The sequence below is a fragment of the Ovis canadensis genome, chromosome 2 (assembly GCF_042477335.2).
Source record: "Ovis canadensis isolate MfBH-ARS-UI-01 breed Bighorn chromosome 2, ARS-UI_OviCan_v2, whole genome shotgun sequence".
Classification (NCBI taxonomy): Eukaryota; Metazoa; Chordata; class Mammalia; order Artiodactyla; family Bovidae; genus Ovis; species Ovis canadensis.
In genome coordinates this window covers 105,566,269-105,581,885 of record NC_091246.1, presented here as the reverse complement: position 1 = coordinate 105,581,885, position 15,617 = coordinate 105,566,269, and the positions used below count along the sequence as shown (strand labels likewise).

General features: G+C 44.2%; 1 protein-coding gene across 1 annotated transcript in view; it reads right to left on the bottom strand.

The window, feature by feature from the left end:
* The window catches only part of MTMR9 (myotubularin related protein 9), a 63,474-nt gene extending 48,669 nt beyond the window's left edge, over window positions 1-14,805 (bottom strand). Inside the window, exon 1 of the mRNA XM_069576748.1 lies at window positions 14,183-14,805. Within this exon, the coding sequence (XP_069432849.1) occupies window positions 14,183-14,364 (182 nt within the window). The 5' untranslated portion in view covers window positions 14,365-14,805. The remainder of the gene's footprint in view (window positions 1-14,182) is intronic.
* Window positions 14,806-15,617: the final 812 nt, after the last annotated feature.

The following is a 15,617-nucleotide window of genomic DNA, read 5'->3' as shown; positions in this document are numbered from 1 at the left end:
CCTCTTCAATAAGTGGTGCTGGGAAATCTGGACAGCGCGAATGAAATTAGACCACTCCCTAACACCATACACAAAAATAACCTTAAAATGGATTAAAGACCTGAATGTAAGATCAGATACTACAAAACTCTTAGATGAAAACAGAAAAAAAAAATCACTCTTTGACATAAATCACAGCAAGATCTTTTTTGACCCACCTTCTAGAATAATGAAAATAAAAACAAAAAATAAATAATTGAGACCTAATTAAACTTAAAAGCTTTGGCACAACAAAAGAAACCATAAACAAGAAGACAACCCTCAAAATTCGAGAAAGCTTTGCAGACAAAGCACTGACAAAGGATTAATCTCCTTACATACAAACAGCTAATGGAGCGCTCTCTCTCTCTCTTTCTATTTATATAAAATAATCCAATAAAAATGGGCAGAAGACCTAAACAGACATCTCTCCAAAGAAGACATACTGATAGCTAACAAACACAAGAAAAGATGCTCAACATCACTAATTCTTAGAGAAACAGAAATCAAAACTACAATAAGGTATCACACCTCACACCAGCCAAAACGGCCATCTTCAAAAAAATCTACAAACAATAAATAATGCTGGAGAAGGTGTGGAGAAAAGGGACGCCCTTACAGTGTTGGTGGGAATTGGCACAGCCACTGTGGAGAACAGTATGGAGGCTCCTTAAGAAACTAAATACAGACCTACCATATGACCCAAGAATCCCACTATTAGGCATATACCCTGAGAAGAACATAACCCAAGAAAACGTAAGTATCCCAAGGTTCGTGCAGGTGCAGCCCTGTTCACAACAGCCAGGACATGGAAGCAAACAGGATGGCCACCGAGAGAGAAACGTATACAGATGGCGTGGCGCAAATACACAAGGAGTGTTACTCAGCCAGGAGGCGGAATGGAACTGAGCCAGTTCTGTTAAGGTGGAGGAACCCAGAGCCTGTCACAGAGTGACCCGAGTCAGAAACAGGAAAACACACCCTGAGTATTAATGCATATACAGAGAATCTGGAAAAACGGTACTGCTGGACTATTTGCAGGGCAGGAACAGAGGTGCAGATGGAGAATGGCCTTGTAGACACAGCCGGGAGGGGCGAAGGGGGACAAACTGAGAGAGTAGCACTGACCTATACGTGCTCTCGTGTGTAAAACTAGCCAGCAGGAAGCTGCCCTGAAGCCCAGGGAGCCAGCTCAGTGCTGCTCAGCGATGACCCTGGGCGGGCTGGGGGCGGGAGCGGAGGGGTGGAGAGGAGGGGTGGGGTGGAGTGGGGGAGGGGAGGGGGAGGGAGGGTCCAACGGTGAGGGGGCACAGGTATACATATGGCTGACTCACGCTGTACAGCAGAAACCAACACAACATTGTAAAGCAATTATATTCCAGTAAACAAAAAATAAATACAAAACAAACAGGAAATAAAATTCACGCGGAGGAAGCCTCTGGTGGCCCAGGGTTAGGGTGTCGTGCTGTCACTGCAGCAAGCGCAGGCTGAAGCCCCGGCTGGGGAACTGAGATCCTACCAGCTGCACTGCGTACCCAAAAATAAGTAAGTAAATTAAAACAGATTCACGAGGAAATGCAAATGACTTCAAATAACCAAAGCAACTATGAGTAAGGACGAAACTGGATATCTAACACTGTCTAATTCCAAGATCCTTTAACATCGTGGCAGCAATGGCATCAAACAGACCAACACAACAGAGAAGAAAGTCTAGAAATATATTCACTTACATATGGACGAAGCAGTGCAAAACAATTCACTGAAGAAAGGGCAGGCTTTCCAAGAAATGGTGCCACAACACTGAGACAGCAATACGGAAAAAAGACTTTGGATCTTTATAAGAACCATACACAAAGCCAACTAAAAATGAACCATATATCCAAAACCCTAAAACTATAAAGCTTCTAAAAGGAAACATGGGAGAAAACCTTTGTGACCTTTGGTTAGGCAAAGATTTCTTAGATAAGATATTATGAACCCAGTCTACAAAAGAACTATAAATTGTATGTCTTTAGATGTTTGCTCTCTGAAAGACACAGTTAAAGAGAATAAAAAGACAAACCACGGATTGACAGAAAACATCTGTGAATCTTATATTTGATAAAGGACTTGTGCCACAATACACTTAAAAACAAACAAAAACCTCATAACTCAGTAAAAGCAAAAAGAAGACAGTGGAACCAGAAGGAAGAATCTCTCTTCCCACCTGGGTAACAACTGCACTGCCAGAAACCCTCTGTGTAACTACTCTGGAACTCTCATGTCTATTAAACTTCCAGGGAGAGACTTGGATAATAAATTGCAGTTAGTTTTGGGTAAATTCAGCTCTTAATAAAAGAGCAGCTACCCATTCCCCAGCCCTAGCCCAGTGGCAGGCAGCTGTGCACGTGTTCCTAGAGCAACACTTTATAGGAGCCAAGACGGGAAGAGAGGGCCCTGTTCTTCAAACACCAGAGATCTGTGCTGTGGTCGCTGACTGCTGATTCTGATCACAGAGGTGCAGAGAGGCAGGCAGCCACTGTTGTTGCGATTTCTGCCGCTGTCGTAAGCTGCCCCCACCTCCAATCGATGACTTCCAGCGGATTTAGACAGTCGGCTCGCGCCTCACTTCTCTTCACTCTTCACTTCTCCTCTTTCAGGAACCAGACATTAAAGATCAGGACATTTGAAAACAACTGTACCTTTAGGGAAAATTAAGAAGTAACTGTGACTGAACAAACCCAGGCTCAGCAAAGACCTGAGAAAATCTTAACTTTATACCTCAGGCTGATCCTTGGCATAGAGACATCCCATAACAGTCGAAAAAACAAAAACAAAAGAAACCCCCCAAAACAAAAAACATCAAATCCCAAGGAAGAGGGAAAATCTGATCTCCAGAGTCACCACATTATTAGGTTCAAATGTCCAGTGTTGAGCAGAGGAAAAGAAATCACAACGCAGAGAAATAAGCAGAGGAGCACAGCCTGTTCAAAAGGTGACTATAAATCAACAGAAACTGTCTCTGAAAAAGACTTGATGGGAGATGATGTATTAGACAAAGACTAAAATAACAGTCTTAAAGATGCTCAAAAAGCTTAAGGAAAATGTGGGTAAAGTCAAGAATATAATGTGTGAACAAAACGGAAACATTGATAAAAGAGATAGAAAACCTAAAAGGAAACCAAAAAATTCTGGAGCTTAAAAGTTTTAAGAACTGAAATGAAAAGTTCACAAGAGGGATTCAAAAGCAGATTCCCAAGAGGCAGGAGACAAAAATTAGCAAACTTGAAGATTGGAAGATAAGGCAATGGAAATTATCAAGTGTGAAGAACAGAAAGAAAAAAGATTAAAGAAAAATGAACAGAACCTAAGGGACCTATCAGATACCAACAGGCCGACCAACACACACAGTGGGCGTTACAGGGAGAAAAGACAGAGAAAAGGGCAGAGAGAACACCTGCGAAAACAATGGCTGAAAATTTCTCAAATCTGCTGAAAGCTGTGAATATGAACAAGAAGCTCAGTGCAGTCCAAGTGAGACTGACTCAAAGAGACCCACAACAAGAACTCAAGAACTCTGGACCCAGAAGACAGGTGGCTGATATATTCAAAGTGTTAAAGGAAAAACTGTCAACTACATACCTGATAGCCTGCAAAACTGTCCTTCAAAAGTGAGGGAGAAATTAAGGCATTCCCAGATAAACAAAAGCTGAGGGAGTCTCTGACCACTAGACCTGCTCTGCCAGAAATGCTCATGGGAGTCCGGCAAAGGGGAATGAAAGGGCACTAGACAGTAGCTTGAAGCTGTATGAAGAAATAAGATTTCAAAAAGGCAAATACATGGGCCACTATAAAGGTAGTATTACTATAACTATGGCCTGTAACTGCATGTTTTATTTTATACACGATTTAAGAGACTAATAACTTTTTAAAGAAATAAATTATGCCCTCAGGCTCAAAGCATAAAGACATACTTTTATGACCTCCATGGAAAGGGATGGGGACAGAGCTATAAAGGAGTGGACTTTTTGTATTTTTTGAAGTGGTTGGTATAAATTCAAATTAAGAGTATTTTAACTGTAGGATGTTAAATTTAATCCCCATGGTAACCATAAAGAAAACAGCTACAGAATAAACACAGAAGTAAATGAAAAAACTTTAAACATTTCATTGCCATAAAATCAACCACACACCATAAAAGACATTAACGCAGGAGATGAGGGGCCGAAAAAGCTCTAAGGCACATACAGAACAAACAGCACAATGACAAACAATTAACCGAAATGCAAGAGGGTGAGACTCTTCAATTAAAGGACAGACATTGACAGAGTGGATAGACACGTATGATCCAACTATATACTCTCATAAGAGACACACTTGTGATCCAAAGACACAGACAAGCTGAAACTGAAGGGATGGTGGAAAAAGATATTCCAAGCAAACAACAACCAAAAGACAGCAAGGAAAGACTTTATTAATGTTAGAAAAAATAGTTTATAAATCGAAGATGGTTATAAGAGATGAGGGACATTATGTACCAATAAAAGGTTCAGCACAACAGCAAAGTATAACAGTTATAAACATTCACACATCTAATGAAGAGCAAATGTATGAAGCAGAATCTCACAGAAGTAAATGGAGTAGTTCTATAGTAATAGACACCTTAATGCCTCACTCACAATAATGGACAGAACAGACAGATAGATATAAGGGAACAGAGGACTTAATACAATAAGCTAACTTTAAACTAACTAGACCTAGCAGATATATACACACTACCCAACAGGACACACACACACACAGAAAATTTTCCAGGACAGACTGTATATGAGGCCACAAAGCAAGTCTCAAGATATTTATAAAGACAGATATGGCGGCTTTCCTGGCAGTCCAATGGGTAAGACTTTGGCCTTCCATCGCAGGGGGCATGGGTTCAATCCCTGGTCGGGGCGGGGGGGGGGGGGGGGTGGGGAGGGGGCTAAGATCCTGCATGCCACAGAGTGTGGTCAAAAAAAAGACAGACATTATACAAAGTGTCTTCTCTGACCATATGGGATGAAGTCAGAAATCAGTAACAAAACCCAAGCCTCAGTAAATTTCAGAAAACTGAAATCATATCAAGCATCTTTCCTAACCACAATCCTATGAGATTAGGTATCAACTACAGGAAAAAAAAAAAAAAACTGAAAAAAAAACAAAAACAGACATATGGAGGCTAAACAATATCCTTGTAAATAACCAAGAGATCGCTGATGAAATCAAAGAGGAAATAAAGAAGTACTAAGAAACAAATGACAACAAAAACACAATGATCCAAAACCTATGGGCTGCAGAAAAAGCAGTTTTAAGAGGGAATTTTATAGAATACAACCCTACCTCAATAAAAATATCAAATAAACATCCTAACCTTACACCTAAAGCAATTAGAAAAGGAAGAATCCTTCTCAAAAAAAAGTTGGTAGAAGGAAAGAAATCATGAAGATCATGGCAGAAATAAATGGAAAAGAAGAAAACAACAGCAAAGATCAATAAAACTGAAAGCTGTTTTTCTGAGAAGATAAACAAAATAGATAAACCATCAGCTACACTCCTTAAGAAAAACAGGAGCGACTCCAATCAGTAAACTTAGAAATATGAGAAAGGGGATTACAACCTACACGGCAAAATACAAAGAACCCTGAGAGACTGCTTTGAGCAATTATATGCCAATATGGACAACTTGGAAGAAATGTATAAATTCTTAGAAAAGTACAACCTTCTCAGACTGAACCAGAAAGAGAAAACACGAACAGATCAGTCATAAGCACTGAAATCAACACTATGGTCAGGACTTCTCTGGTGGCCCAGGGGTTAAGACTCGCACTCCCAATGCAGGCAGCCAGGGGTTCGATCCCTTATCAAGAACTAGATCCCACATGCTGCAACCAAGACCCAGTTGAGACAAACGAATAATTAAAAAAAAAAACTATGATCAAAAATCTTCCAACAAACAAAAGCACAAGCCCAGATTGCTTCCCAGGAGGATTCTCTTAATATCAAACATTCAAAGAAGAGCTAACACCTATTCTTAAACTCTTCCCCAAAACTGCAGACAAAAGAAAACTTCCAAACTCGTTCTAGTAGGCCACCATTCCCCTGATACAGAAACCAAAGATCCCACACGAAAAAATTACAGGCCAATATCACTGATGAACATAGATGCAAAAATCCTCAAACAGAATCCAACCAGCAAACAGAATCCAACATCACATTAAAAAGGATCATACACCATAATTAAGTGGGGTTTACCTCAGGGTTGCAAGGATTCTTCAATATACATGAATCAATCTATGTGACATACTATATTAACAAACTGAAAGATAAAAACCATATGATAATATTTTGATAGATGCAGGGAAAGACAAAATTAAACACCCAGTTACGATTAAAACTGTCTAGAAAGTGGGCATGGAGGGAGTCTACCTCAACATAATCAACGCCATAAACAACAAACCCACAGCAAACAACTTGCTCGATGGTGAAAACCTGAAAGCATTTCCCCTAAGATGAGGAAGACACAAGAGTGCGGCTTCTTGCCACTGTTATAACATGGTCTTGGAAGTCCTAGCCATGGCAATCAAGGAGAAAGAAATTAAACGAACACAAACTGAAACAGAAGGAGTAAAACTGCCTCTGTTTGCAAATGACATGATACTGTACACAGAAGACCCTAAAGACGCCACCAGAAAACCATCAGAGCTAGCCAATGAACTTAATACAGCCGCAGGGTGCAGAATTCATACACAGAAATCCCTCGCATTCTTATGCACTAACAATGAAAGTTCACAAAGAGAAACTAAGCAAACAATCCCATTCATTACTGCAACAAAAAGAATGAAATATCCAGGAATAAACCTACCTAGGGAGACAAAAGCCTGTACACAAAAAAGTGTAAGACAATCGTGACCGAAATCAAAGACATACACACAGATGGAGACACAGCCCGTGTTCTTGGACTAGAAGAATACTGTGAAAACAGCTATACTACCCAAGGCAATCTACACATCCAACTCTGTCACTATCAAACTACCAATGGCATTCGTCACAGATCCAGAACAGAAAACTTTATAGTTTGCATGGAAACTCTGAAGAGCCAAAGCGATCTTGAGAGAGAAAAACAGAGCTGCGGTAATCAAGCTTCCTGGCTTCAGACTATACTACAAAGCTATAGTAATCAACAGAGTACAGTAATAGCACCAAAACAGAAATATCAATGTAGAGAAATAGGAAGCCCCGAGATAAACCCATGCACCTACGGGCACCTTATCTTTGACAAAGGAGGCAAAAATATACAACGGAGGAAAGAGCTTCTCTTCAATAAATGGTGTTGGGAAAACTGGACAGCTACATGTAAAAGAATGAAATGAGAACACTTTCTAAAACTCGACTCAAAAATAAAATCAAAATGGATTAAAGAACTAAATGTAAGGCCAGATACTATAAAACTCTTAGAGGAAAAAAAAAAAAGAACACTCTTTGACATAAATCACAGCAAGATCCCCTTGACACACACCTTCTAGAGTAATGAAAGCAAAAACAATAAACAAATAGGATCTAATTAAACTTAAAAGCTTTTGCACAGCTAACTGCTAAGTCACTTCAGTCGTGTCTGACTGTGCGACCCCATAGACGGCAGCCCACCAGGCTCCCCCGTCCCTGCAACAGCCGGGACACAGAAGCAACCTAGATGTCCACCGACAGGTCAACGCACAAAGAAGATGTGTACACATATGCAATGGAGTATTACTCAGCCGTAAAAAGGAATGGAAGGGTCACCGTAGTGATGCGGATGAGCCTAGAGTCTGTCATACTGAGTGCAGTAGGCCAGGAAAGAGAAAAACGAATACTGCATATTAATGCATGTATGCAGAATCTAGAAAAACGATACCTGTTCGCAGGGCAGGAATAGAGATGCTGATGTAGAGACTGAATTTTTGCACACAGCAGGGGGAAGAAAGGGTGGGACAAACTGAGAGTACAACCCATATACGTGCACTGCCAGTGTAAAACAGACAGCTAGTAGAAAGCTGCCAAATAACACAAGGGGCTCAGCTCGGTGCGCTGCCAAGACCTAGAGGCGTAGGGTGGGGGCGGAGGAAGACTCTAGAGGGAGGGGGACACACAGATACTTAGAGCTGATTTATGTTGTTGTTCAGCAGTAATGAAGACAATATTGTAAAGCAATTATACTCCAAATAAAAACTCTCAAATTGTGAAAATTAATACATTTTTAAATAACCAACAGAGCAAAGAACAAATCACAAGGGAAATTATAAAGTACAGACAGAAATGTGAAAACAGAAACACAATATTACAAAACTTATGGGATGCAGCCAAAGCTTTATATATTACATATACATATATGCATTAAGCCCCTTGATGTATGAGAAAATCAGTCAAGGGTAGGCTGTTAGATGATGGTTTTAGGAAAACTGGATTGCTGGATGGAGGAAAAAAACAAAGTTGGATTCTTACCACACTTGAAATGAATGTAGAATCAAAATGGATTAAAGATCTAAAAATGAAGGGTAAAACTATAAAGCTAATATGGAAGAAAATCTAGGAGAATATCCTAGTAATACTGCAATAAGGAGGGACTTAAGTAACACTTAAAAAGCACAAACCACAAAATATTGAAAGATTTTGCATTAAAATCAAAGACTTCTCTTTAACAAAGGGCACCACCCAAGAGTCAACAAATGGGTGAGATATATGGAGAAGACATTTGTAATGTCTAAGTGAAAAATTAATATCTACAGAATATATAAGGAACTGGCCGAAAAAAAAAACCCAAACAAACCCAGTTTCTAAAAGTGGGCCAAGGAAATTCACAGGCAGTTCACAGAAAGGAGAAAAAAAAATTAATGATTTGCTAACAAATCATTGCCCTTCTACAATCTATTTTCTGCCAGCAACCAGAATCATCTTCTAGAAGTCTATCAAATGCTACACTTTCAAGGTTTCAGCTCTCCAAGGCTCCCCATGATAACCACCCCAGGGGGCACATCAGGCCCTACCCAGCCTGGCCACTGCTGAAGTGTCTGCCGTCTCCCTACGCGCACTGCCCCCCTGCCCCACTGGCCTCTCTCCTTCCTCCGGCACGCCAGCCATGCCCCTGTCTCAAGTCTCCGCATGCACACTCCACTGAGAAACACTTACTCACTGGTAATGAGAGAAGCACACGTAAAACAAGAGACACCATGTCCCAGTCATCACACCGGCAAAGACTCGAAGGAGAACAATACCACGCGTTGGTAGGAACACGGTAGAAATAAGAATCATGGTGGGAGGGGGCAAAGTGGAACAGGCATTTTGGAGAGTCACCTGGCATTCTCTGTGAGGTGACCCGCGCAGCGGCTTTCTGGCTGAGCCCACGCTAGGCACGGTCTCAGAGAAACTCAGCTGAAGACTAACAGGACCTGAGTGAGGACGTTTACCAGAGCTGTTAGATTGTAGGGAGCTGGAGATTATCTAGAGGGTGGGATAAGTGAACCACTGGAGGCACTTTGCACGGTGGGCTACGTTCATGGGGTCACAAACAGTCAGACACAACTGAGCGACTAAGCCCAGCACAGCACAGGCCGTCTGGAATCTAACACCGCGATCAGAAGCAGTGAGACAGAGGTACATGCAGCAACATGAAGAGAACTCGGAAAGAGTACTGAGTTAAAACGCTGACAAACAGAACAAGGTCTACACGTAATCCTACTTCGGTAAATCAAACTCCCACGTGCACACGAGTGCACACTCACACACCAGTGCTCTATAGTCTACAGTGACAGACACCTATCTGAGGGCAAGCTGCAGCACTGGACATAGTTGCCCGTAGTGCTTGAGGACAAAGTGGAAAGAGAGAAAATCAGGGCTGCAGAAGACCAACAAAAGCAAAAAAGACTGCAATGAGCCAGTCGTGAAAACGGTGAGCCATCAACCGACGAGGAGTAACCCAACTTTCTACCATAAAAACAAAAGACATACTATAATTGTGAACCTTGTGTACAACCTTGGCTGCGGAAGGGATTAAATAAAATTCTGTGAGCACTGTACACGAACATATTCTATGAGCACGTCAAACATTCAAATATACTGGATATGAGAGGGGCTTTCTTCCTCGCGGGAAAACACTGAGGTTCGGGGAGGTTAAGCGGTTCGCCCAAGGACACCTAACTAATGAGAGGCAGGGCGGAAGGAGTCCGTTTCACTCCCGCTCTTCCTCTCACATCCCATTTACAAACTCACAGCAGCTAAAGCTTCGAAATACATCCAGGACTTCCCTGGTGGTTCAGTGGTTAAGAAGCGGCCTTCCACTGCAGGGGACACGGTTTCCATACTGGTCTGGGAGGATTCCAAGCGCCACAGAGCAGCTAACCCTAAGCGCTGCAGCTGCTGAAGCCCGTGTGCCCGAGAGCCCACGCTCCACAACAGGAGGAGCCACGGGGCGGAGGAGCCAGGGCTCCGCAACCAAGAGGAGCCCGTGGGCAACAGTGAAGACCCACTACGGCCCAACATTAACAAATCAATTAAAATACCCCTCAAACCTGACCACGGTTGATCACACTACTTCTGCGTCCACTTACATGTCAGCACCATCTTCCACCTGAGCTACGCAACCGTCTACCCGGGTCTTCTGCTTCCACTCTTGCCCTTCTGCCACCCGTTTTCTGCCAATGACCAGAACCATCTTCTAGAAATCTATCAGCTGCTACACTTTCATGCTTTCAGCTCTGCAGGGCTTCCCATGAAAACCATCACAGTGGCGTCTCAGCCCCCGCGTGATCTGGCCACTGCTGATCCCTGCAACCACAGTTTCTCTGGGCGCCCAGCGACCCCGTGCCCTATCCCGTGCTCACTGCCCTCCTGCCACACTGGCCTCTTTGTTCTCCCTCCCACAAGCCTCTGTATTTGCATTTCCTTTGGCTGGAGCTTGGCTGGAACGCGCCTTCCTCTGATACTCAGTGCAGGCTTCCTCCCTTCATTAATTCAAGTCGCTTGTCCTCTCAAACATTCCTTCTAAACACACTGCCTCCAGGCACTCTCCATCCTCACATCTGACTTTTTTTCCTTCCTGGCACTTACTACCTGACCCTGTCACATATTTATTTGTTGATTTATTTGAATGTCCATCTCCTCCCCAGTATACAAGCTCCTCCTCTGTCTCAGCCACCACTGCATGTCCACAGCCCAGGCAGTGCTCACCACAGAAGACACAAGGAAGTAACTCTTTTCTGAAAGCAACAACTCAACAAAGGCGGATCTTACTACCTAGCTCACGCGCTTTCCATTACATCATGCTGCTTCCCAGGTAAAAGTGTGTGCAATCTGTCATTTCTCGAAGGATTAAAAGGTCCTTATGGTAAACATTCATTTAAGCCCAACCAGGCCCAGCATGTGGTAAATGCTAGGTAAATATCAGATGACAAAACAGAAAACAAACCACAGGAAGAGATAAAAAAGAAAGAGAAGAGCTGACAGCACGGAGAAACTCTGATTTGTATTCTGTGTCACCACGCTCCACTCAGGGGTTAAGCCTTTTATTTCCTAAGTGCCTATCTGCCCGTGCCACAGATAGGAGCTTTGATGGAGATAAAAATTAACCAAATTCCTGCCCTGGCTTCAAGGAGCTAACACATACGTAACTACCAAAACACAGATTTTACCAAATATTTATGAGAGAGGTATAAAGAGCTATAGGGTTTCAAGGGGAGGAGGGTTACTTTCTGCTGTGGGAAGCGAGCGGCAGACTGAAACGGTTACACTGAGTACCGATGGGTGAACAACGGCTGGATGATAGCCTGTAAACCTCCTGCAAGGCAAGAGCTATATTTTATTCATCGCGCTGTCTGTAATGTTTCACAAAATGTCGGAAACATAAGGCATTCAATTAACAAATTTGGGAGGCGCAAGCATTCGAGGCAGAAGGAAGAGCGTCAGTAAAATACAGACGTGAGAGAATGCAGGACACGGATGAACCAAAATGAAAAGTGAGGACTGACTGGTCAAACGGGTTCAGGAAAGAGAATGGCAAGAACTGAACAGGGAAAAGTAGATTACGGCTAGAATGAGGACTGCCATACACGACAGACTAAGGGGTCTGCTCTGGGGGCTCGGCTACAAAGAACCTGCCTGTCATGCAGGAGATGAGGGCTCCATCCCTGGGTCTTCAAGATCCCAGGAGAAGGAAACGGCAATCCACTCCAGTATTCTTGCCTGAGAAATCTCATGGACAGAAGAGCCTGGTGGGCTACAGTCCACGGGGTTGTAAGAGTCGGACTTGACTGAGTAACTAACCACCACCGCCATAAAGGCGAAAAAGGAACACTGAAAACTTTTACACAGGAGGTGATCTCAGGAGTCAAACAGGAGTCTGCTGCTTGAAAATAAATCTATCATCATTTTACTCATATTGTTTAACTTTTCCTATCAGAAATAATTTTCTTTTAAGGCATAACCACTTTGGGAATCTCCTCCACCTCCAAATTCTGCTGCTGCTGCTGCTGCTGCTAAGTCGCTTCAGTCGTGTCCGACTCTGTGCAACCCCATAGATGGCAGCCCACCAGGCTCCCCCATCCCTGGGATTCTCCAGGCAAGAACACTGGAGTGGGTTGCCATTGCCTTCTCCAATGCATGAAAGTGAAAAGTGATAAAGTGAAGTTGCTCAGTCGTTTCTGACTCTTCGCAACCCCATGGACTGCAGCCCACCAGGCTCCTCCGCCCATGAGATTTTCTAGGCAAGAGAACTGGAGTGGGGTGCCATTGCCTTCTCCAAAATTCTGAGAACTAACCAAAAAAACTATTGTCATTCATTTATACTTTAGTCTAAGTTGGATGACCAAATCACCTTCTGGCTAAAGTACACAAAACCATTGCGGAAATGGTAATTTTGACTACAGATGAACTATAACTTTTAGCCTCCTGAGACACTACCCTGGAAAGAGAGCCTGGGGTGCAAAAAAAAAAAAAACAAACAAAAGTCAATTAATGAATACCTTTGTTTAAGAGCCTATTCTGTTCTTTGCAAAAGCACAGATAGTAAAGAAAATAAAACACATTCTAATCTTCCAAAAGACGCTTACTCCCTGGAAGTAAAGTTATGACCAACCTAGGCAGCATATTAAAAAGCAGAGACATTGCTTTGCCAACAAAGGTCTGTCTAGTCAAGGCTATGGTTTTTCCTGTGAAATGTTGTTCATCAGGAAATGTTGGATGTGAGAGTTGGACTGTGAAGAAAGCTGAGCGCCGAAGAATTGATGCTCTTGAACTGTGGTGTTGGAGAAGGCTCCTGAGAGTCCCTTGGACTGCAAGGAGATCCAATGAGTCTATCCTAAAGGAGATCAGTCCTGGGTGTTCATTGGAAGGCCTGATGTTGAAGCTGAAACTCCAATACTTTGGCCACCTCATGTGAAGAGTTGACTCATTGGAAAATACCCTGATGCTGGGAGGGACTGGGGGCAGGAGGAGAAGGGGACGACAGAGGATGAGATGGCTGGATGGCATCACCGACTCGATGGCCATGAGTTTGAGTGAACTCCGGGAGTTGGTGATGGACAGGGAGGCCTGGCATGCTGTGATTCATGGGGTCGCAAAGAGTCGGACACGACTGAGCGACTGAACTGAACTGAATCTTCCAAAATGGGAAGTCTTAAGTTGATGATCCAGAAGGTAAGAAACAAGGAGAAATATGATGAACTGAACATTTCCGAGAGGAGGGGAGAAGGGTTTGTGGAATTTAGACACTATATACTGAGTTCTTTCAGTTTTCCTCAAAAGTTGCAAGTAAAGACTTTGTAATCACATTCACTCACAACTTCATGAACTATGATGGGCAGTTAACATTCAAGGAATATGATGGTGCAAGGAAAAGAAATTTAAAATGAAAACGTTGCAAATCCATTCAAATAGTGTTATGTACCAAAAATGATAATCACAGTAACAGCCATACGGTAACCCAATCAGAATGAATGGAAACCCGGTATCTCAACTGGATGGTTTCAGCTTTCTAAAACTCAAACCCTCAGTCTAGGCCAGAGCGAGGGTCGTTCTGCTGACTGGTTGGGCGAGGGGACACAAGGAAAACGCTAGGACGGGTTTCCGCAGACAAGCATCTGAGTTGCGCACAGAACAGGGGATGGACGGGACCAGCACTCACCGCTTGTCGATGGCGTCGATGTTTGAATGGAGAAGCCACAGCTCCTCTGTGTTGTCCTGCCGGGAGGAGAGGATCAGGTGGTGGCCAGTCAGACACAAGGTCCCCTCGACGGGCGGATAGAAAGGGCGGTGCAGCACCACATTGTCCACCCGAGGGGTCTTGATCAGCTCAGCAAATTCCATGTTCTCCAGCGGCCGGAGCCAGGGGACTGCGGAGTCCCAGAGGCGCAAAACGGTTCCACCGCTCCTGGGCCGGAGGCACTGATCCCGCGCCCAGCAGGCAGCAGGGGCGGGACCCGGGCTCGGAGGCCGCGCCCCGCCCCAGGCTGGGGTGGGCGCGGCGAGGCCTCTGGCCACCGTCACTGGCCCGGGGAAGGCCCGGGCTGGGCCAGCCTGGGCGCCTCTCCAGCACCTCTAAGTAACCTCAGGCCCAGGACTTGGGCAAAAAGAACGCTCTGCGACAGGCCCAGCCGCTGCCGCCTCCACCTTGAGATCTGGCTTCGGGTAGCCAGGCTGAGAGAAGGAGAAGGCCGCCCAGGGCCACTTTCCAAGTCCAAGACGCTAAGCACTCCTGGCGGAAGTAGCTACTCACAGCGGGAACTTAAAGCAACTCCGGGCGGAAGCGACGGGCTGAAAACAGGAAAGACGGAACAGTCCGATGCAGAAATTGGTCCCCACCTAGGTGCGAAGAGAATGTCTCCGGAAGCACAGCAGGAGTCGAATATTTGTGTTCCTAGCAGAAAAAGCTCTGCCTGCATGCCCTCTGCTGCGCCCGCTGCTCTTAGAAATATTCCATAAGAGAAAATGCAGGAGAAAAAGGGAACGACGAGAGGAGGTCCCTGACCTGCCTGCCTGCACTTGAGCAGTTATCCCTATTCAGCGAGTGGGATTGCCGTAAATTTTGGCGATTTTCATCCTTTCGCCGTGAAGAGATAACATTTGGGATCGAGGCGGTGACTGTGACCACAAAGAAGGGACCAGATGGAAGGGAGGAGCCGGCTGGACACGCACAATCACAGAGGGCGAGTGTAAACGTGCTGTGACCTTGAACAAGAAAGAGGAGAAGCATACAAACGCTAGAAAACCTGGATAGAAATATACACAATCCTCAGAAAAGGGAGTAATCAATCCTCAATTCAGTTCAGTCGCTCATTCACGACTGAACTGAACTGAGGTCAAGGATAAAGAAATACTATGGGGCTCACATTCAGGAAGCCAGTTTCCAACCTACACTTTCAGTTCAGTTCAGTCACTCAGTCGTGTCTGACCCTTTGTGACCCCATGGACTGCAGCAGGCCAGGCTTCCCTGTCCATCACCAACTCATGGAGCTTACTCAAACTCATGTGCATTGAGTCGGTGATGCCATCCAACCATTTCATCCTCTGTCGTCCCCTTCTCCTCCTGCCTTCAATCTTTCCCAGCATCAGGGTCTTTT